Here is a 21,464-nt window from a genome sequence, read left to right as displayed (position 1 = left end):
TATATAACAGAAGCACTGGCCTCACTAAAACTTTGGCAGTTATCTTTCATTTCAAATGCCAAATGCCATTCATGTTAGCATGCACTGAATTTATAAGGCTGTTTTGTTTTGTGACAGAGTCTTATGTATCCCAGACTGGCCTCAAATTCGATATATATCTGAGAATGACTTCCTAGTTTATGGTTAAGTATTAATACATTACTTTCCCTCCCTCCTTTCCTTCCTTTTTTTTTTTTGGTCTTTCTAAGATGGGGTCTCCCTGTAGTCCCAGCTGGTTTGGAACTTGCTATGTATGTAGACTGGGATGGCCTTGAACTCACAGAGATCTGCCTGCCTCAGCCTCCTGAGTGCTTGGCTTAAAGGCATGCACTACCACGCCTGGCACTTTCCTTCCTTTTTCATGAACAGGGATTGAACCCAGGGCCTCAAACATGCTAGGCAAGGACTCTACCACTAAACTATGTCCTTGGCCTTTTTTTTTTTTTTTTTTTGAGACAAGGTTTCCCTGTAGCCCAGCTGGCCTGGAACTCACTATGTAGACCAGGCTGGCCTCGAACTCACAGAGATCTGCCTGCCTCTGCCCCTAAGTGCTGGGATTAAAGGCATGCACCACCATGCCCAGCCCTTTTTCAACAAAATCTCACTAACCTGCCCAAGCAGGCCTTGAACTTGGGATTCTTCTTCCTTAGATTCCCAAGTAGCTAGGCCTGTGCCAGACCCAGCATATTTTAATTTCTAATATGGTAATGAGTGACATATATGCCCATATAAACAAAATATTTTAGGGCTCGCAATAATTTTTAAGAATATAAAAGGATACTTATACTAAGAACTGCTAGATTTAGAGATACATATCTAAATATAGACATTTAAATAAAATCACAAGTGAGCTTAAGACTGCTTGGAAGGCCTCAGGTAATAGACCAGGAATTCTGAGAAAACCTCAACCTAGGAGAACTGGGAAAATTGGACAAAATATTAAAATATTGTTGAGGACTATGACTCCCCCTCCTCTAAAACCCATTAATTGCTTACAGCTTTTACAGCAACGCTTCCTATACTCTGGTTCTTTGTTCTTTTTGCCCCCTCTTCTGCAATGTTTCCTGAGTCTTGGACAGGGCGATACAAATGTTCCCATTAGGACTGAGCACTCAACAGTCACTCTGGGCACTCTGATCAGCTGAGTCCCTGCATTAACCATTACTCACTGCAAACACAAGCTTCTAATAGTATTTTTTAGAGGAACTTTCATTTATAAAATAATGAAAAACAAAAAAACATAAAAAAACACATCACGAAGCAACAGTATAGATTTCCCATGAGCTCTCCTTCTCCCACACTACTCCCTGGTTTCCCCTATTGTTGCCACATTGCATTAGACTGATATATTTACTGATAAACAAATACTGATATATTAGTATTAACTAAAGCCATTCTATAGTTTACAAGGTTCTCTGAGCTGTAGCATTCCATGGAATTTTGCTTTGTTTTGTTTTTGAGACAGGATTTCCCTGTAGCCCCAGCTGGCCTGGAACTTGCTATGTAGACCAGGCTGGCCTTGATCTCAACAGAGATCTACCTACCTCTGACTCCGAAGTGCTGGGATTAAAGGTATATGTCTTCACACTCAACTCTTTCCTTGGGTTTAAGAAACATAATCTGGCCAGGTGTGGTGATGCACACCTTTAATCCCAGTCCTTGAGAGGCAGAGGCAGAGGCAGGTGGATCTCTGTGAGTTCAAGACCAGCTTGGTCTACATAGTGAGTTCCAGGCCAGCTGAGACTACAGGGAGCCTGTGTCTCAAAAAGACAAAAAGAAAAGACTTCTTATTTTTGAGACAGGGTCTCTCACTAAACTTGGAGCACACTGATTAGACAGACAACTGAACTAGCCAGAAAGGCCTGGGGATTCTCTTGCTCCTTTCCAACACTAAGATGACCAATGCCACTGTGTCTGGCTTTTTACATGGGTTTTGGGGATCTGAATTCAGGTCCTCATGCTTGTATCACAAGCATTTTACTATTTCCCCCCGGTTTAGTTTTTGTTTTGTTTTGTTTTTTGAGATGAGGTCTCAATGTATAGCTGTAGCTAGCCTCAAGTTTACTATATAGCGTAGGCTGGCCTCAAACCTGAGATCCTCCTGTATCAGCCTCCCCAGTGCTGGAAATACCAGCATGTCCCACCAAGCCCAGCTCAACATATACCTTTATTACACAAAAATGTAATATAAATACTACTTGTACTTTTTCTTCATAATTCAAAGACCTAACATTGGAACATCATTTACTTCCTCCTATTATGTGCTACTATTGTCATAAATTTCAAATTATATGCCCTATATATCCATACATGACATATAATTTTAGATAATATGTATTCATTTCACTTAGTCTCCATATCTGTTACTTTTTTTTTTTTTTTTGGTCTTTTTGAGACAGTGTCTCCCTGTAGTCCCAGTTGACCTGCAACTTGCTATGTAGACCAGATTGTCCCAAACACACAGAAATCCACCTGCCTCTGCCTCCTGAGTGCTAGGATTAAAAAGGCGTGTGCCACCATGTCCACCTGTATCTGTTACTTTTATTGGTATTTATTCCTTTAACCATTTCTAAACTTCTATCTTGAGTACCCTTTTCCTAGATGAACAATGTTTCTCAGTTTACTTCGGTGCAAATCTGATGGGCAGTTTCCCTGGAACATCTTTTACCTCCCTTATTGAAAGCCATTCTCAGTGGACATTAGAGTCAATGTTGGCAGTTATTTTCTTCCAGCACTTCGAAGTTATTTCCTGGCTTTACTGCTCCTGTCAACATGTTAGCTATTACTCCATGTGTTGATCCTTTAAAGGTTGAACCTTTACTCTCCCAATTTGTTATGTATGTCTTTTCATGCTTACACCCAACTTTTTTTTTTTTTTTTTTTTTTGAGATAGGGTCTCCCTGTAGCTCCAGCTGGCCTGGAACTCACTATGTAGAACAGGGTGGTCTCCAATTCAGAGATTCCCCTGCCTCTGCCTCCTGAGTCAAAGAATTTTTCTTCTTCCATATCCTGGGATCTGTTGGATTTTTTTTTTAAGACCAGATAGCACTAGATTGTTCAGGTCAGGTAAGCCTTGATCTTGGGATCCTCCTGTGTCTGCCTCACGAGTACAGGATTATAGGTGTGCACCATCACACCTGCCTGCTTGTTGAAGTTTCTGAACCAATGATATGATGTCTTCTCTCAGTTTGAGAACATTCATCACCATTGTCTTTTCAGATGTTGCTTTTGCCTCCTTATTGAACCACTTACTATGTATAGATAGATCATAACCCCTGACTTCCACAGCTGTTGGCTTCTGTTATATTTTCTAGTTTCTGCATCTCAGTCTGATTACTTCCTTCCTACTTGTCATTCAGCTGACCCTTCTTCAGTTATAGCTGAACCACTGTTACCCATTGTTATGGAATGAGCAGCATCCCGTCGACCCCCCCAGGACCACTGATATGTTGAAATTCTACCCTGCATTATCTCAGAATGTAATTTTTTTTTTTTAAGATAATAACCCAGGCCAGGCATGGTGGCGCACACCTTTGATCCCAGAGGATCAAAGACCTCAGAGGCAGGTGGATCTTTGTGAGTTCAAGGCCAGCCTGGTCTATATATTGAGTTCCAGGCCAGCTAGGGCCACAGGGAGACCCAATCTCAAAAATACCAAAAACAAAAACCATCTATAGGCCAAAGACAAGCCCCAGAAGGATTTGACCCCGCTGTCACTTGCATCGCGAAGTTCTCATCTCTGGAACTGAGAGGAAATAAGTGTAAAAGTGTAAGCCATTCAGTTCACGGTACTCTGCTACAGAGTTCATAACAAAATAATACACCTATTACAACTAGTACATCTATGGACTGTGATTTTAGTTAGTTTTTACTTCTAGAAATTCTAATTTTTTTCATAGTTTTCAGTTTGTTAAAATTCTTAGTGCTTTTTTTTGGGGGGGGTCTTTTTGAGGCAGGGTCTCCCTGTGGCCCCAGCTGTCCTGGAACTCACTATGTAGACCAGGCTGGCCTTGAACTCACAGAGATCCACCTGCTTCTGCTTCCCAAGTGATGGGGTTACAGGCGTGCACCACCACACCCAGCCTTAGTGCTATTTTTTAATCTCATCTAATATCTCACGCTATTTTAGCTAACCATTTATTTTATTTATTTTTCAATATTTACTTATTTTTGTGTGTAGAAGGGGCAACATGCATGCTATAGCACATGTGCATGTGGAGGTCAGAAGACAACTTGCAGAAGCCAATTTTCTCCTTTTAAATCATGTGGGTTCTAGGGGCAGAACACAGATGATGAGGCTTGGTGGCAAGCACCTTTACCTATGGAACCATCTTGCTGCCCTCATTTATTTTTTTGAGATGGGGGGGTCGTCTTACCACATTGTCCAGTCTGGCCTCAAACTGCAATCCTCCAGGGAAGCTGGGATTATGAATGTGCCACCTTGCCAGGCATGTGCCATCTTTAAATGTGTCTGATCAATTATATGCATGCTCAGTGGATAGAAATTGACTATCTGGTGTTTCCTAGTTTTCTCTCCTGTGTCCCAATTATTATTTGTAAATTTCTAGACATGCCATCATGTGATGCCTGGGATGCTGTCACTTTCCTCCAAAAAAAGTATCTGTTTTTAGTAATGGAGGAGACATATTCGCTTCTGCTAAGCCAGCCATCTACCTTCATCCATATAGGGGAAATAAAATGAGTCAGAGTCAATTAAACTGTACTTTTTTGCTTCTGGTTTGATAACATTTTGGATTCTCAGCCCAAAAAGTTGAGAGTACACTCAGGATAACTATTTTCTGGGCCCTGGCCTCTGGTTTTTGGCCCTTCAGACTTTCTCTAATGCTGTACAACTTTCCAAGCTCTTAGCTGCCTTTTCCAGAATTAGCATATGTCCTTAAGGAAAAAGTACCCCAAAGGCAGCCCTCATGTCTCTGGTTTCTGTTGTTTTTAATCTTGGATTTCTAATATTTCTTTCCTTCATTGGCTCTTTAATTAAATTGAAGCAGAGCTGGGCATGGTGGCCCACAGCTATAAATCTAGCCTGGACTAAAACAGTGAGTTCCAGAGGTAGGCATGGTGGCACAGGCCTTTAATCCCAGCACTTGGGAGGTAGAGGCAGGCGGATCTCTGTGAGGCCAGTCTGGTCTATATAGCAAGTTCCAGGTCACCTGTCTCAAAAAGACCAAAAATAAAAAACAAACCAAAACTAAGTTCCAGGCCAGCCTGAGCTACAATGTGAGACCATGCATCAATCAACAACTAAACAGAGACAAACAAATGAAACAAAACTCATGCAGAATGTACACATGTTCCTTTTTTCAAAACCAAATGCCAAGCATAGTATTCACAATAAGCAAGTAGGTAACATATGCCCTGGAGTAATGTTTTTCCTACAAAGACCAGGGTTGTTTCTCCTGGCTGCCTTAGCACCAGCTGCCAAACCAAGGAGCATCAGTATCTTGGATCAAATTTGAGGAATTGAGATAATTCAAAGGTGAGTTATAATTTACTCTAAGGGCTGGCCTATAATACCTCTCATTCACCCTTACTCTGAGGATGTAGCTCTTTAGGGCCCCAAGCCAATGATAGAAGTATTCTAGTGTCATCTACCCTCAGCAGGTTCTAGCTGCTAATCACTGCCCCTAGAATACTGCTGGAGTGTCAAAAGCACTCCTAGAAAATATTAAAATTACAGAATAAGGACGTCTGAGAAAGCAACAAGAACAGTGGACAAAATGACCAAAATTAACTTTGTTTTTTGGAGGTAGAGTCTTGCTACGCAGCTATGTAGTCCTGGCTGGCCTCCAATTTGCTGTAATCCTCATGCCTCTACCTTATGAGTACAGGGACTATAGGTGCACGCACCAACACACCTGGCTCAAGATCAACTTTTTAAAGTGTGGAAACCATAGGCTTTAAACAATCTAAAGAGCAATTTACTAAAGAAATCCAGCTGAATCTCAGAAGAGCAAGCTCTGGGGGTGTTTTAACTTGCCCTACTGCTTTCCCCTCTTTCTATCTACAGACTTGCCCCTGTGGTAACTGAAAAGCAGCCAGCATCACAGGATGGGGAGAAGAGGCTCAAAGAACCTGAAGAAATCCCTGAAATTGGGTTGCAGTGGCACACACCTGTAATCCTAGCACTTGAGAGGCTAAGGCAGGAAGATCCCAGAAAACTGGAGTACAATCTTGGCTACACAGTGAGCCCAGGGCCACTTTGAGCTTTGTAGCAACTCTGCCCAGTCATTAGCTGCTAAGCTAACTGAACAAAGGCACCAGAGGCCATATAAATACAGGTTCAGACAACAGTAATTATAGAGTGCAATCAATCACAAGGGCAATCAATCAATCAATCATGTAAGGAGCCCCAAGGAACCTCCAGACACCAAGCTCAGGTGAGTAGTCCTGTTGGCAGTTCTCTACATGCCTTATCACACAGTAGTGCCAGAAAACCGAGTGTCCTGACTGCACAGGGAGAGGGAGGACCATGAAGTTTTTTGTGTGGCAGTTCCTGGACTCTGCCAATGCACTTCTTCCCTTAGCTGACTTTATCCTTTTTCTAAAGTGAACCACAAACATGAATATAATAGCTCTCAATGAGTTCTGTGCCCATTTAGTGAATTATCAAAAGAGAGAGATTTTAGGAATCACTCAAACTGGTTTTAGAAGTGAAGGCAATCTATCTTTTTTTTTTTTTTTTTTTTTTTTTTAAACAGGGTCTTTCCCTGACACTCGGGGCTCCCCGAAAACTTCTGCCCCGTGGCTGCTTGCTGACCTCCGTGTCTTTTTGAAACAGGGTCTCCCTGTGGCCCCAGCTGTCCTGGAACTCACTATGTAGACCAGGCTGTCCTTGAACTCACTGCCTCCTGAGTGCTGGGATTAATTCTCTATCTTTTTTAAATATTTTATTTACTATTTCTATTTTATGTATATGAGTGTATTGCCTGCATGCGTGTACATGCACCCATGTTGTGTAATGCCCACAGAAGTCAGAAGAGGGTGTCAGATCCCCTGGGACTGGAGTTACAGATGATTGTTAGCTGTCATGTGGGTGCTGGGAATTGAACCCAGGTCCTCTGCAGGAGCAGCCAGTGCTCTTACCCATTGAATTATCTCTCTAGCCCCACGGGATTATTCTCTTAAACTTCACTATTGGGTTTTAAATTCTTGAACCAACAATGAAAATTCCTGAAATTAATATTTGCTAGAAAAGAACACAACACGGAAAATTGGAGACAAAAATAGAAAATTAGGAGACTTCCAACTAGAAAAATCAAGTACCAAGTAACAGGAAATCATCCTGTGGCTACAGGGCCCAGAAAATACCCAGCACAGTGAAAATACCCACACCAAAGTGGACCATAAGGGAACTAAAACAAGAAAATTAAACCAAAACAAAACAATAAACAACAAACCCAGAAAGGGAGAATTCATGTACAAAAAAATTAAAAATAAGACTTGTCAATACTAAAATCTAGAATAAATAATGCAAGATCTGTGAAATTCTAAAGGAAAATTATTGGTGATCCAGAATTTTCTATATTAAACAGTCAAGCAAGTGTGGGTAAAATAAAGTTATGTCTAGGTATCTAAATTCTCAAAATTTTGTCAAGAAGCTACTGGATCATTCAAAAAACAATGAACTGAACAATAAATCAACCAAGAAAAAAGACTCACAACACAGGAAAAAGATAAAAAAGTAGGTACATAAATGGTGATGGGAAATCCCAGACCAACAGATGAAATGAGGTCTAGCATTTAGAATCAGGAAGGGTTCTAGGAAAGAGCTCTCTGAAAAGGGGATTGGGATACAGTGTTACCAGCTATATTTGAAGTTGGAAGACAAACAAACAAAAAAAAAAACCAGCCAGCTAATTTGTTTTATTTGAAGGAAGAATTAGTGTTAAGCACACAGAAAACTAGGAAAAGAAAAAAAAAAAAAGGCAATCACTAAAATTACAAAACAAAGAATGTCCAGCATTCGGGGCTAGAGAGATGGCTCAGTGGTTAAAAGCACTGACTGCTCTTGCAGAGGACCCAGGTTCAATTCCCAGCACCCATATGGCAACTACAAACCGTCCTTAACTCCAGTTCCAGGGGAATACGATGCCCTCTTCTGACCTCCGTGGCATTGCACGACATGGGTGTGCTGTGTGCTCATATACATGCAGGCAATACACTCATACACATAAAATAAAAATAATAAATAAAATATATTTTAAAAAAAGAATGTCTAGCACTCAGGAGGCAGAGGCAGGAGGTTCTCTCTGAATTTGAGGATAGCCTGGTCTACAGAGAGTTCCAGGTGAGCCAGGGGTACACAGTGAGACCCTGTCTCAAAAAAGAAAAAAGGAATGTATAATCTTATTATGTGACTCAGCTGTAGTAATATTATGAACTAAAAACTAAATTAACCATATAATATAACTATTAGGCTATATTACAATGTAATATAGGTGAATTAGGTGGGGGATGGGGATGGGGATGAGATGGTGCCAGTACTGTTTCATAGTAAGAAGACAGTAGTTAGTATAGGAAATAAAAGAGCAGAAAAATATATTTAAGAGTACAGACATACATGACAAAAGGAGACAAAAAAATTTAATGGAAGTTATTTTTGGAGACCAACAGGTACTACTCTATGCATCTACAGTCTGAGAGAGAAGTGGGGGGGGGGCTTGGGGGAGGCTGGAGACCCAGGATAATGACAGGTAAGCACTGTACCACTGAGCCACACATCCAGTTCTGAAGCACCAGCCTAGATGGAGATGAAATGTTTATGAAGAGAACTTCTTGGAGCTTCTAGTGATTGTTTTCACTCTTATGGAATATTAAATTAGGGAGCCTACAATCATCAGAACCTCAACACCCCAGAGTAAATTTTTGAGACCAATGAAGAATTAGGAGAGCTGTAGGAAAAAGACTAGATCAAAATAATTTAAAAGTGAAGATTCTTGGTCTGAGTGTGGTGGCATACACCTTTAATCCTAGCATCAGAGGCAGAAGCAGGCAGATATCTGTGAGACTGAGGCTACACTGGTCTACATATCAAGTTCCAGGCCAGCTGGGAGACCCTGTCTCAGAAAAAAAAAGAAGGAAGGGAGGGAAGGAGGGAAGATTCTTGGGCTAGAGAGATGAATCAGCAGTTAAGAGTGCTTCCTGTTCTTCCAGTGGACTGGAGTCCAGTTCCCAGCACCCATGTCTGGTGGCTCACAATGATCTGTAACTCTCGTTCCCAGGGGATACAACACCCTTTTCTGGCCACTGTGGGCACAGGCTGGTGTACTTACATACATGTGGGCAATACACTCATAAAATAAAAATAATATTAAAATATTACACATAAAAATAATAAAATATTTTTTAAAAATAAGTAATCTCTGAGCTAGGTCCTAAAATACAGAGCTTTCAGGAAAACAATCATTAAAAAAAAAAAGGAATGATGAATTAGCATACCACATGGACCTTCTTAAGAGACAAAAATTCATAGTTTCTAATTCATGAACTGGATCAAACTATCTGCAGGACACTGTGGGAACTATCATTCCATACAGAGACAAGGTGGTGTTTCAGAGGCTGACTTCAAGCACATGAAACTGTTTTCTGCATCTACTCTTTATGTAGAGGCTGCACTAGCTCTAAGAATGGAAGCCACTTATCGCGGCTTCCTTTGATGTACTGGCCAAGGCAGAACTCTACCTTGCTTGCTCACTATTCCAGACCCAGTATCAGCTTAATGACAGTTAATTCTCCATGGTTAGCATTCTTTGGAGTTCTTCTGAGGAGTGATTTACAAGGAAGCTTTTGTCCTAAATCAAAGTGAAGAGTCAGCACCTAATGGCAATCATAAAAAGCTGAGTAAATTCATAAGGTTTAGCTTTAATTGACAAAATTTACCTCCAACTTTCCCTGTAAAGGCACGGAAATTATGCCTATCTGAATCACTTGGTGAGTCAGGCAAGTGCTTATTACTTACCAGACCAAGGCGAAACGTTAGACTCTTGGAGCCGATCTACAGGAGCAGAAGCTTGAAAGGGGGTACTGAGCTCCATGCTGGGCAATGATTCTTTCAGAGACTCACCTTTGATTTGGGATATCTCCTACTACATCAGACATCTGCTCAAGAGTTCAAGTAGGTAGTCTTTAAAACCCAGAACTGTTAGGATTTCTGGTCTTCTCACCTCATAATACTTCTTTAAGGAGCCTACCAGGCAGAGCTTCAGGCTGTCCACAATCTCCTGATGAGGCATCTGGAACACCACTCGAGAATACCATTTAGTGAGGGTGCTGGCAGGTCAAGTGGAGAGGAGAAAGAGCAGTAGGTGAGTAAATGCTGTTCACACACAGGATTCCCTTTGAATCAACCCAACACATATTTATCTAACAGATGCACTTCTGGATGAGATGGTCCAATGGGTAAAAGCATTTGCAGTGGAAGCCTGACAACCTGAGTTCAATCCTTGGAACCATGTAGAGGTGGAAATTGTTCTCTGACCTCTGCACACAGGCCATGACATGTGTGCCACCCCAACCCCCAACACACACAATAGTAGTTAAAAAAAAAAAAACACAATCCCCCCGCCCACAAAGTGGTTAGGAGATATTTTTAAACCATATACAGAATATTTTTAAACTTAAAAACATGTAATTGAGGCTGGAGAGATGGCTCAGTGATTAAGAGCACTGGCTAGGTTACTCTTGCAGAGGACTCAGGTTTGGTTCCCAGCATACACATGGTGGCTACCAACTACCCATATTCCAGTTCCAGGAGTTCCAACACCCTCTTCTGGCTTCTATAGGCAATGCATGACACAGGTGCACTTACATACATGCAGGCAAAACACTCATACACATAAAAAGAAATGTGTATAATTACAGGTATTTCCTACAAAACTATTTCCAATAGAGGAAAGCAAACAACCTGATAGCCACCAACAGAGGATTAATTAAATAAATAAATGATGTCATGTATTCAATATGTTCTGTGCAGAAGCTAAAGAGAACTGGATGAGGCTTATCTGTATTGATGGGGAAAATATTCAAAATATATAGTTTATGGTGTGGTGTTGGTGGTATGGTGGTATGCATAGCTACCTTCCAAAATATATAGTTTATGAATATGAAATAAACAGAGGAGCTAGGGGTGTAGGTCAGTGGTAGAGCACTTACTTACCTAACACAACACACACACACAAATAATCCAAACTGAGGAATAGTGTGCACAGTAGTATTCCATTTGTATAAATAAATATACATGTATCTATGCCACATATATATGCTATTACATATATATACTACATATATAGTTATGCTGTATCATCTAGTGATATGACCACCTCAGTTTAATTTATGATGTTCAAACAATGAAATCACTTAATCAACGTATGATTGTATATGTTTTTAAAAATATTTATTTATTTAATGTATATGAGCATTTTGCCTGCTTGTATGTAAGTATGCTCATACACGCAATGCTCACAGAGGCCAGAGGTGTTGGATCCCCTGGAAACGGAGTTACGGATGGTTGTTAGCCATCACGGTATTGTGGTGGTTTAAATGAGAATGTCCCCCACAGGCTCCAAATATTTAGACACTTGGTCCCTAGTTTGTGGCAGTGTTTGGGGAGAGTCATGGAACCTTTAAGAGGTATGGCCATGCTAGAGGAAGCACATCACTGGCTTTGAGAGTTCTTAAGCCTTGCCAGGTTTCCAGTTGTTCTCTGCTTCCTGTACCTGCTTGAAGATGTGAGCACTCAGCTTTCTGCTCCAGCCACCTTTGCCACCAACGCCTTCCACCCCAACCCCCAACATTATGGACCCTCTCTCTGAAACCTTAAGGCAAATAAACTCTTCATTCTGTAAGTGGCCGTGGTCATTGTGTTTTATCACAGCAACAGTAAAGTCACTAATACAGCAGCTGCGTGGGTGCTGGAAACTGAACACAGATTTTTTTAAACACAAATCTGAAGATTTAGATATGCCACACCTCTGGTGGTGGTTAGTGAAGGATGAAACATTAGGAACTTATTTATGCTTTTTGAATTTCCACAGGTATTCGGAATGAGCATGCCTTATTTTCATAACTGTAACAATAAAAACCACCTCAACAGGCTGGGGAGATGGCTCAATTGGCAAAGTACTCGCTGTACAACCATGAGGACCTAGTTTGATTCACAACATTCATGTAAAAGCTGGGCATGGAAACATGCACCTGCAATCCCAGTACTGGGGAGGCAGACAGGAATTCTCTTGGGTTTGCAGGTCAGCTAATCCAGCAGAACAAGATCCAGGTTCAGTGAAAGACACTGTCTTAAGTTATTCATATGAGTTCACAGAAATTCTGTCAGCGTGCACAAGACCCACACAAGCTCAAGTCAGACAAAACCCCAGCACAGAAGAGGGGAGGTACGTAAGAAGCCCCAGCCCTAGCTGAGGAACTACTGGCAACTGAGAGTAGCTGGGAAAGAGAGAGTCAGTTTGCTTTAAAGGTGTGATTCTAGGTAGGCTGACTAGGCTCCAGGGAATGGACCCACACCATAGGGCATTTGGGGACACAAGTTAAAGCCTTTAAAAAATGCTAGAAATACGGGCTGGAGAATTGGCTCAGTGTTTAAGAGCACTGACTGCTCTTGCAAAGGACCCAGGTTCGATTCCCAGCACCCACATGGCGGCTACAAACCGTCCTAAATCATGCCACAAAATAAACCTAAAAGAGACATGGTAGAGGGGCTGGAAAGATGGCTCAGCAGTTAAGAGCAGTGACGGCTCTTGCAGAGGACCCAGGTTCGATTCTCAGCACCACATGGTGGCTATGAATCATCCTTAACTCCAGTTCCAGGGGAATCCGAAGCCCTTTTCTGATCTCCGTGGCATTGCACAACACAGGCGCACTCACATACATGCAGGCAGTACACTCATACACATAAAATTAAAATAATAAAATATTTAAAAAAAAAAGATGCTTGACCTGTGTTCTAAAAAAAAAAAAAAAATGCTAGAAATAGAGGACATGAAATCAGGTGGGGAGGTAGTAAGGGAGGTACAGATAGGGAACGGGTCTGAATATGATCAAAATACATTGTAGAAAATTCTTAAAAATGTGCCGAGTATGGTGGCACAGGGCTTTAATTCCAGCACTTGAGAGGCAGAGGCAGGCGGATCTCTGTGAGTTCAGCCCAGCCTGGTCTACATGGTGAGTTCTAGGCCAGCTGTGGCTACAGGAAGACCCTGTCTCAAAAAGACGGAAAAAACCAAAACCAAAAACAACAACAACAAAAAATTCTCAAAAATTCAATAAAAATATTTAAATAAAAAAATGGTAGAAAGTCATTGAAGAAGACATCTGATGTTGGCCTCTGGTCTCCATGTACAGACACACACACACCCCATACACAAAAACCTCACTTCATTTCTAGAGCAGAAAGTCTGTAACAAGGCACAACCTCTCTCTGCAAGAAGTGCACAGTATAAGGAGTAAATTCATGCCTGTGACAAGTGTAGCAATCAGGCATTACAGAAAGACAGAAGAGGAAGGAAGTTAAGAGCACCTTATATTATAATACAAAGTACCTAAAAAAATAGCTGCTGCATTTATATTAAGATCAGGCATCAAAATGAGGTAGTAGCCAACACAACTGTGGGTAGTGCTTACAGATTGATGCTTGCAACGAAGCCAACCACTGAGCGCATGCCTCTGCTGGGGTCGTGGTACACATCCATTCCAATCACCATTAACTGTTTCTAGGTTGGAAAACAAAAACACAAATGCAAAACTCAATCCAAGTGATCCATCACTAGGTCTTTAATTATTATTTGAATTTCAAAGCACCCTCCCCCACTATCTACATATGAAAGCACGTTCTGAAAAAGAAACAGAAAGACTGCAATCAACTTGACATTTTCTAAACACAATGAACAAAGTCAGATTTGGACCAGGGATCAGTAAGTATTTTCACGAAAGGAATGAGTAAATCTTCAGGCTTTGTGAGCTGGTATCCCTAGGAATTGTGTAACTCTGCCTTTTGACAAGGAACAGCCATAGACAATATGTAGGCCATTCCTATGTGTGCCAAATGTAAACTATACTTAAAGACAGTGAAAACCGAATTTCACATAATTTTCATATGTCATGAAATGTTGGCCTTATTTGTTTTTTTTTTTTTTCCCACTACTTAAACATAAAGACTATCCTTAGCTCATGGACTGCCTAATAACAGGCGGCAAGCTAGTCAGACTCTAGAGTCCACACTGAGAATAGGAATTTCAATTAGAGGAGGACAGGGAAAGAGCCAGGCAGGATTCTCTAGAGAGCTGAACTGAAAAAGATACATCTCAGCATCACTCACCAGAGGAATATCCACTCCCCAAAGCTCACCACCCAATTTACAGTTCATCTGAAGTAAAATTTTCTGAGCCACACTCCGAAGCCTAGTGGGTTGACCAATGGTTCGTACATTGATGACCTATAATGACAAGACCAGAAGACAGGGCAAGACATCAATGACTCTTAGAAAATGCTAATGGGGCTGGAGCAATGGCTCAGAGGTTAAGAGCACTGGCTGTTCTTGCAGAGGACCCGGGTTTGGTTCCCAGCATCCACATGGCAGCTAAAAACTGTCCTAACTCCAGTTCAAGGGGATTCAACACCCTCTTCTGACCTCCATGGGCAGTGCACAACACAGGAGCACTTACACACATGCAGGCAATACATTCATACAACATAAAATACTAAAAAAAGAAAATGCTTTTCTCATTTAAGTTCACTGTAAAGGTGCCCAAAAGAACAAAGAAATGTCATCAAGTATCAAGTTTGCTATTCAATGTCTGATTTGTGTGAACTTGCTAATAAACATTTCTATGGCAGAATTCAAAAAAAAAAAAAAAAAAAAGAAAATGCTAACAGTTCTAATTATAGCCATCCCTTGGCTCTACACCCCTCCTTTCTTTGTCCCTCCCCCACAAGGAAGCAAAAGTCTGAGGATGCTCAACTCTCTTATACAATGGCATGGTATTTGTATATAACTGTATACTCTGTCTGGATCATCTCCATTATCTATAATGCCTAATGTAATCACTATGTAAATAGCTGTTATTCTGTATTGTTTAGGGAATAATCACAAGGTGGGGAAGTCTGTATGTGTTTAGTGGAGGTATAATTTTCTTTCAGAATATTTTAAAACTGTAGTTGGTAAATACACTGGTGCAGAACCCACAGATAGGCTAGGCATAGTGGCATGCCTGTAATTCCAGCACTTGGGGGGTAGAGGCACAAACAGTTGCTCAAGGTCGTCGTTGATAACATAGGCGGAGTCTGAGACCAGTTTCAGCTACATGAGATCCTGTCTCAAAAATTTTACCAGATACTAAGGACCCACTTAGTGGATGTTTGTATTAATAATTCTAGGGTCTCTAGGCATGTATGCACATAATATACACAGGCAAACATAATTAAAAACTTTCAGAGCTATCTTATTCAGAGTAGCATGTTTTCTTAACTCCCTATGAAAAAAAACATCTTCCTTTCTCAGAATGAAGCCTACACTCCAAGACTCAGACATGGGAAAGCACCCAGGGACTCTGAGGAACAGGAAGGGGCTGCTTAGAAGGGCTACCTGCTATTGTAGGCTCATTCTAACCAGGGGCCCTTATTGGCCTCTAATGGCTCTTTCAGCTTCAGGAGACTTAGGGTTGTTGAGCTGGGACTCACCCTTACCTCCTGCTCCACCTCCACTCACCTGTGAGGGCACTGGAGACTGGACACAGCACAGCTTCTTGATAGCCCCATAGAGATCATCACGAGTACCCATGATGATGCAAACGACCATTTGTATCTTTCCCTTGAGGAGATAAGTATATACGTTCAGGCCTGAACTCTTTGAGAACTTTTATGGAACACAATAAGGTAGACAGGGAACTGGGAAAAAGATGGTGGGCACTCCAACCAGAAAAGGCCTTTTCATATGAACTAGCATTTGGCTCAGGGCTGCTATTCATGACAGGTAATGTGTTACTATTAACGACATACAACTGGCCATGATTACCAATATTTATTTATTAGGAGGCTTTAGATCTGGAAAAGGCTTGAAAATAGGCAAGGGTTCTATGACTTGCTGCTCTAAATTCCCTTAATGAAGTTTACTATTCTCTTTGGCTAACTAAGCAACCTATCGAACCATAGAACTTCAACTGAGCATGGAATGTAGCACTACCAGAAAGGGTTCAGAGCCAAGTGCAGAAGGTATGAAACCAAAGCCACTATAGCTATTCCTCATATGTTAGGGAGGGAATGATACTGCCAGCAACAAGCCTGTTAGGAACCTCTACCCCTCCTGACTTAAGGTAGTCAATGTCACAACAGAGGACCTTCCAAAATCTTTAGCACTCAAATGAAGCAGGGCTGCCAACTCTGCTCACAAGGTAAATCAGAGTACTGCTTCTAGTCAAGACTGCTACTAAGACCTCCCAGGGGACAACAGCCCCGCAACATTAAAGACTTTCCAAAGTCATGTGTAACTGACGTTGCACAGTGGGAGCCAGTGGGCTGGTCACAACCAACAGATGTGCTGTTTCAGCCCTTATAATGATTTACAAGTGTTTGTCTTAATCATAGAGAGGTATGCATTTATGTAAACTCATATTTTTCATTTTTGCTGAAAAGAGAACAAGTTAAAAATCAACTTGGAATGGTGAGTTTCCATCTCTTGTTGCAGAGATTACTCTGTTGAGTTCAACGAAGACCCTTCCTAACCCATTTCTTTCATACATGTTATGTGGCCTCAGCACATCTCTGAATTTGTGATTTCTCCCAAATAGAACAGTAAACAGAATGTCCTGAAGAACAGAAAGAGACACAGCATGACCGGTATAAAACATCCTGAATGCAATTCATAGTCATGCTACATGAATTGTTGGTTGCGTACTCTCACACATGGAATGTGAGGAGCTCTGAAACGGGAGTAGTTGGGCTATTCCTTTGAAAGCAGAGCAGAACTTATCACTGATCATGCCCAAGGGAGACTAGGGAAGAGCATGGTAAGTATGGGAAGGGGGAAAATTATGAAGGGAACATGTGAAAAAGAGCACATGAAGCCAGACACACGCCTGTGGTCTCAACTGTTGGGAAAGGTAAGGCAAGGAACTCTTGTGCTCAGTTTAGGATCAATCTGGGCAAGAACCTGTCTCAAAAGCAGAGGTGAGGGTTAGAAGAGCACTGAGTGTGCCGCTGTGGTCACCATACCAAGACAGTGTCAAAAAGAGAACGCTACCATGCCAAGATTGCCCAGTTCTGGGACGGCTCTTCCTGAACTATTCAATCCACCAGACTTTTGGATTCAAGGGTCAATTCTTTCCCAAGACAAAATTTCCCTGCCTCTGTCCTCTCCCTCCTCTGTCTTCTTCCTCTGCTTTGTTTACAAAGAGATAAGGAGGGAAAGTCTGAAAGCTAAGCTATTAGTGCCAGATCCAGTGTTCAGATCAGTTATCAGGACCAGTTACTAAGTCTAGAGCCAAGTTCACGAGCAGGGGAATTTGCATCTTGAGCCAGACCATTCAGTGACAGCTCAGTACGAAATTGTGCAAGACGACACTTGTCTCAAGTAATTTCCTGAGCACAACATGTTCTACAGATAATGAACTAAAGTTTAGTCAGCTATTCTTTCAGCTAATTATGTGAGAAAAAGACTACAGTAAGAGAAAGAGTCAACACAGAAAGAAAGAAACAACATGACCAAAGGGCATGAAGAATACTTCTTCAGCTCAGAATTTTATGTGCAAACAAGGTCACCAACTTCTGGACATCATTAACAGCAGACCAGCAATGAAGATAATTTAAGATTAAGTACCCAAGTACTTTCAGAGAGCTTACAGATCTGCTCCAATTAAGGTAGTTAATTACCTCAACTCCCAGTAAGGACTGAATAGTCCTGATATAGGTCTCTATACGGTCATCCTTCAGTTCTACCCAGGCCGGTGGGCTTATGCGCATGCCGATGGGGCCAGCTATCTTCTCCAACATGTTAACCAGCTCTCTGGCTTGATCCATTGCTCTCTTTGGGTAAAAAAGTGCCCAGAAATGCATGGGGATCTACAAGCAACCATGATATTTTTAGTGCCACTCACAACTTAAACATTCCAAACGTATTCAGGAGATTTTGCTACAAAAAATAAATGACTTTGCACTCCCTCTGTCTTATAGAATTCCTATCATTCTAAAGAATTTATAAATAAATTCTGACAGTCTTATAATGTAATACTATATAACAGTGAAAATGGAAGCGCTACAACCTTACCAGCAATAGGAATGAAACTCAAGAACATAAGGTAAAAGAAAAAAAATACACTCTCTGGTTCTAGGTCTAGAAACAGTACAAAAGCAGGTGAAAAGAATCTATGCTACTACCAAGTTAGAACAGTTGTTATTTCCAAGTGGGGGGGGGGCAGGGAGAGAGGGGAGGAGAGAAGGAGAGAGAAACTGGGAAACAAGATAAGGGATGGGGAGCACCTGTAAATTTCTGTTTCTTAACCCTTGGAGTTGATTACACAGGTCTATTCAATTTGTAAAAATTTATCAAGTTATATACTTCTAAGTGTGCTTTTTCTTTACCTACACTGCATTTCAATAAAAGCTTTAAAAGTTGATGAATTTTATACATGGTTACAAAGATCAAGTTGGTCAAAAACAAAATATATTTAAATACTTTTTTATATTTTTATTATTTTTATTTTGTGTGTATGAGTATATTGCCTGCATGTATGTGAGTGCACCCATGTCATGCAGTGCCTCAGAGGTCAGAAGAGGGCTTCGGATTCCCCTGGAACTGGAGTTAAGGACAGTTCATAGCCACCATGTAGGTGCTGGGAAGCGAACCCGGGTCCTCCACAAGAGCAGTCAGTGCTCTTAACCGCTGAGCCATCTTTCCAGCCCTGAGATATTTCATTCTTTGATGCAAATAACTAATATACTAATTGTTTGGGGAAGATGCTGTTTTAGTTTGACTTCTTTCATGGGAATTCCCAAGGGCAAAGGGGAACAGAGGAAAGGAGAAGAAAAAAGGAGAGCAGGTGATGGGCTGGCATCAAATGAATTATCATGACAACATGGTTCCTTCTCTTTTGACTGATCACCTAAGAGCTTCCCCCCAGCACTGCTCTGCTGGAAAGGCCCTGGGTGGCAGGTCATTCAGATTAGAATTCGGATGTCACTTCTCAAAAAGAAGATACCAGATCATTCATTCCTGTTTCTACAGTTTGGGGACTACTGATTCTTGAGTCATCTTAAAAATTTACTCACAGTCAAGATGGAAGCATCTCTGGTTACTTCCTTAACCCAGTTCAGGTCCTCAGACGTAATAAATGAAGTATTTCTTAAGTTAATCCTTTCCATTGGAAGAAGACGTCCTTCAATCTGCATTATAAAATAAATATCTATGACATGGAGCCATCTACAAACCCCACTTAAGAAAACACTGGCACTGTCCCTCTGAAGCCTCCTCGGGTCCACACAGACTTGCACTGGGATTAGAGGTGTGCACTATCATGTCTGGCTGTGTTAAAACTTTTGAGAAAGCTGATAAACCCAAACTTCTAGCAGCAAGAGTCCATGTCATTCAAAGCTAGGACACACATCAGTAAGATGCTCACAGGAACTGTTTTTTGATTAATTAATTTCTGACGCAGTATCCCAAGAACAGCATTCAAAGACATTTTCTCTTTTTGAACTAGTGAATGTAGAAATACAATCTTTGAAAAATATTTTAAGGGAAACACTGAAAAGGGAAAATTAAAGCCTCAAATTTCTTTTTGCTGTTTTGAGACAGGACCTCACTATGAACCCCAGACTGGCCTCAAACTCCTAATCTTGCCTCAATCCTGCCAAGGCTAAGATTACAGTTGTGCACCATCACTCTCCAGCTCTGTTTAATTTTTTTTCTTTTTCTCTTCTATCTGCAGTGCTGGGGATGGAACCCCAGGGCCTTGTACATTCAGACAAGCACTCTACTATTGAACTGCATCCCTAGCCCCAGTTCAATTCTTCAAACTCAATCATTATCCTCGTTCCATAGGTAAGGAAACAAGATACTAAGAAACTTGATCAAATTAAGTAAGTTGACAAGTGGTAGAGAGAGCTGAAAGTCAATGCCAGAACAGCAAACACCAAAGCCTGAGGACTCTACCACCACCCCATACTGCCACTGCACTGTGGCTCATGCTTGCCCAAAACCATATCAGCCAACTCAACAAACTTAAGGTAGAAAGCACCACAAGCAAATTAGACTACACAAGTCAAAGAGTATCTTATGTCTGTCTATAGCAAGAGTATTAGCAGTGTATACAAGAAAAAAGCTAATTATTCAGAGAGAAAAAGAGCTGGGCATTATAATACCTGTAATCCTACCACTCAAAGAGATTGAGGCCAGTATGGGCTACATAGTGAGTTCAAAAGTAGCTGGGTTACCACATGGCAGCTAACAACTGTCTGTAACTCCAGTTCTAGGAAGTTCCTGGCCTTGAACTCACAGAGATCCACCTGCCTCTGCCTCCCAGGTGCTGGACTAAAGGCGTGCATCCCCACACTTGGCTCAAAAATGGGGTTATTTTAAGGGGAGGGGGAGGGAGGGTTATACAAGGAAACTTGGGGATAAAGGGAAAGAAGGGGCTCAAGAGAGGTGGGACCATAGGAAAAGGGTATTAATAAGGGAGAAATGGGAAAAATGGGGGCACTTTAAATGGGGAAACCATGGTGGAAGGGTTAGACAATGTGAGAGATAAATAATGCCTAGCTAGTTTAAAAAAAGAGGGGGAGAGGGTGGTTCGGACCTCCATCGGGGTAGCTGTTCAGAGCTCAGCAGAATGCCAGAGAGTGTCGGGTTCTGGTCTCTCTCTGGTCTCCAACTACCAGAGGGCTTGAGAACCCAGGGGACAGCCTGACAGCTCCCAGATCCTGCCTCCATGTGGTGGTGAGTGTCCCCTAATTGCACCATACCATCCCCCTACCTGGGATTTTGTGAGGCCCCTCCCAAGGCCCCAGGGCAGATCTGGCTTTGGTAGGCTAAGGCTAGAATCTCAGCAGACCATTAGAGAGTGCCTAGTTCTGACCCCCCTCTGGCCTCCCTCTGGCATAGGGTTTACTACGCACAGGACTGCCTGAGAGACCCTGGATCCTGCCTCCACGTGGTAAAGGAAGCTTGAGTGTACCTGACTGGAACCTGAATTGGGCTTCTGTGGGTACCCCCGAATAGCTGATCTGAAGTCATCAGTTCCCTCCAAAATAAACCTGAAAGAACCTGAACCCTGTACCAACCAGCTTTACATAACCAATAAAGAAAGGATCTAGGCACCCAGATAATACGAACAGAATCATACTTCAAGTTAATTCTCATATCAGAATCATAAACAACAAAAGAAATTCACATGCCAAAACCACAA

The 21,464-nt window shown here is 41.6% G+C and overlaps 1 protein-coding gene across 1 annotated transcript in view; it reads right to left on the bottom strand.

Annotated features, from left to right (window-relative positions):
- Piwil2 (piwi like RNA-mediated gene silencing 2) overlaps positions 1-21,464 on the bottom strand; it is a 70,092-nt gene that overhangs the window by 9,573 nt on the left and 39,055 nt on the right. Inside the window, exons 14-19 of the mRNA XM_008850403.3 lie at positions 19,330-19,443; positions 17,935-18,123; positions 15,776-15,877; positions 14,387-14,503; positions 13,693-13,781; positions 10,224-10,329 (exon numbers count right to left, since the gene is read on the bottom strand). Of these exons, the coding sequence (XP_008848625.1) occupies positions 10,224-10,329; positions 13,693-13,781; positions 14,387-14,503; positions 15,776-15,877; positions 17,935-18,123; positions 19,330-19,443 (717 nt within the window). The remainder of the gene's footprint in view (positions 1-10,223; positions 10,330-13,692; positions 13,782-14,386; positions 14,504-15,775; positions 15,878-17,934; positions 18,124-19,329; positions 19,444-21,464) is intronic.

The sequence above is a fragment of the Nannospalax galili genome, unplaced genomic scaffold, assembly GCF_000622305.1.
Source record: "Nannospalax galili isolate Female #2095 unplaced genomic scaffold, S.galili_v1.0 scaffold291, whole genome shotgun sequence".
Classification (NCBI taxonomy): Eukaryota; Metazoa; Chordata; class Mammalia; order Rodentia; family Spalacidae; genus Nannospalax; species Nannospalax galili.
This window is presented reverse-complemented; position numbering and strand designations above follow the sequence as displayed.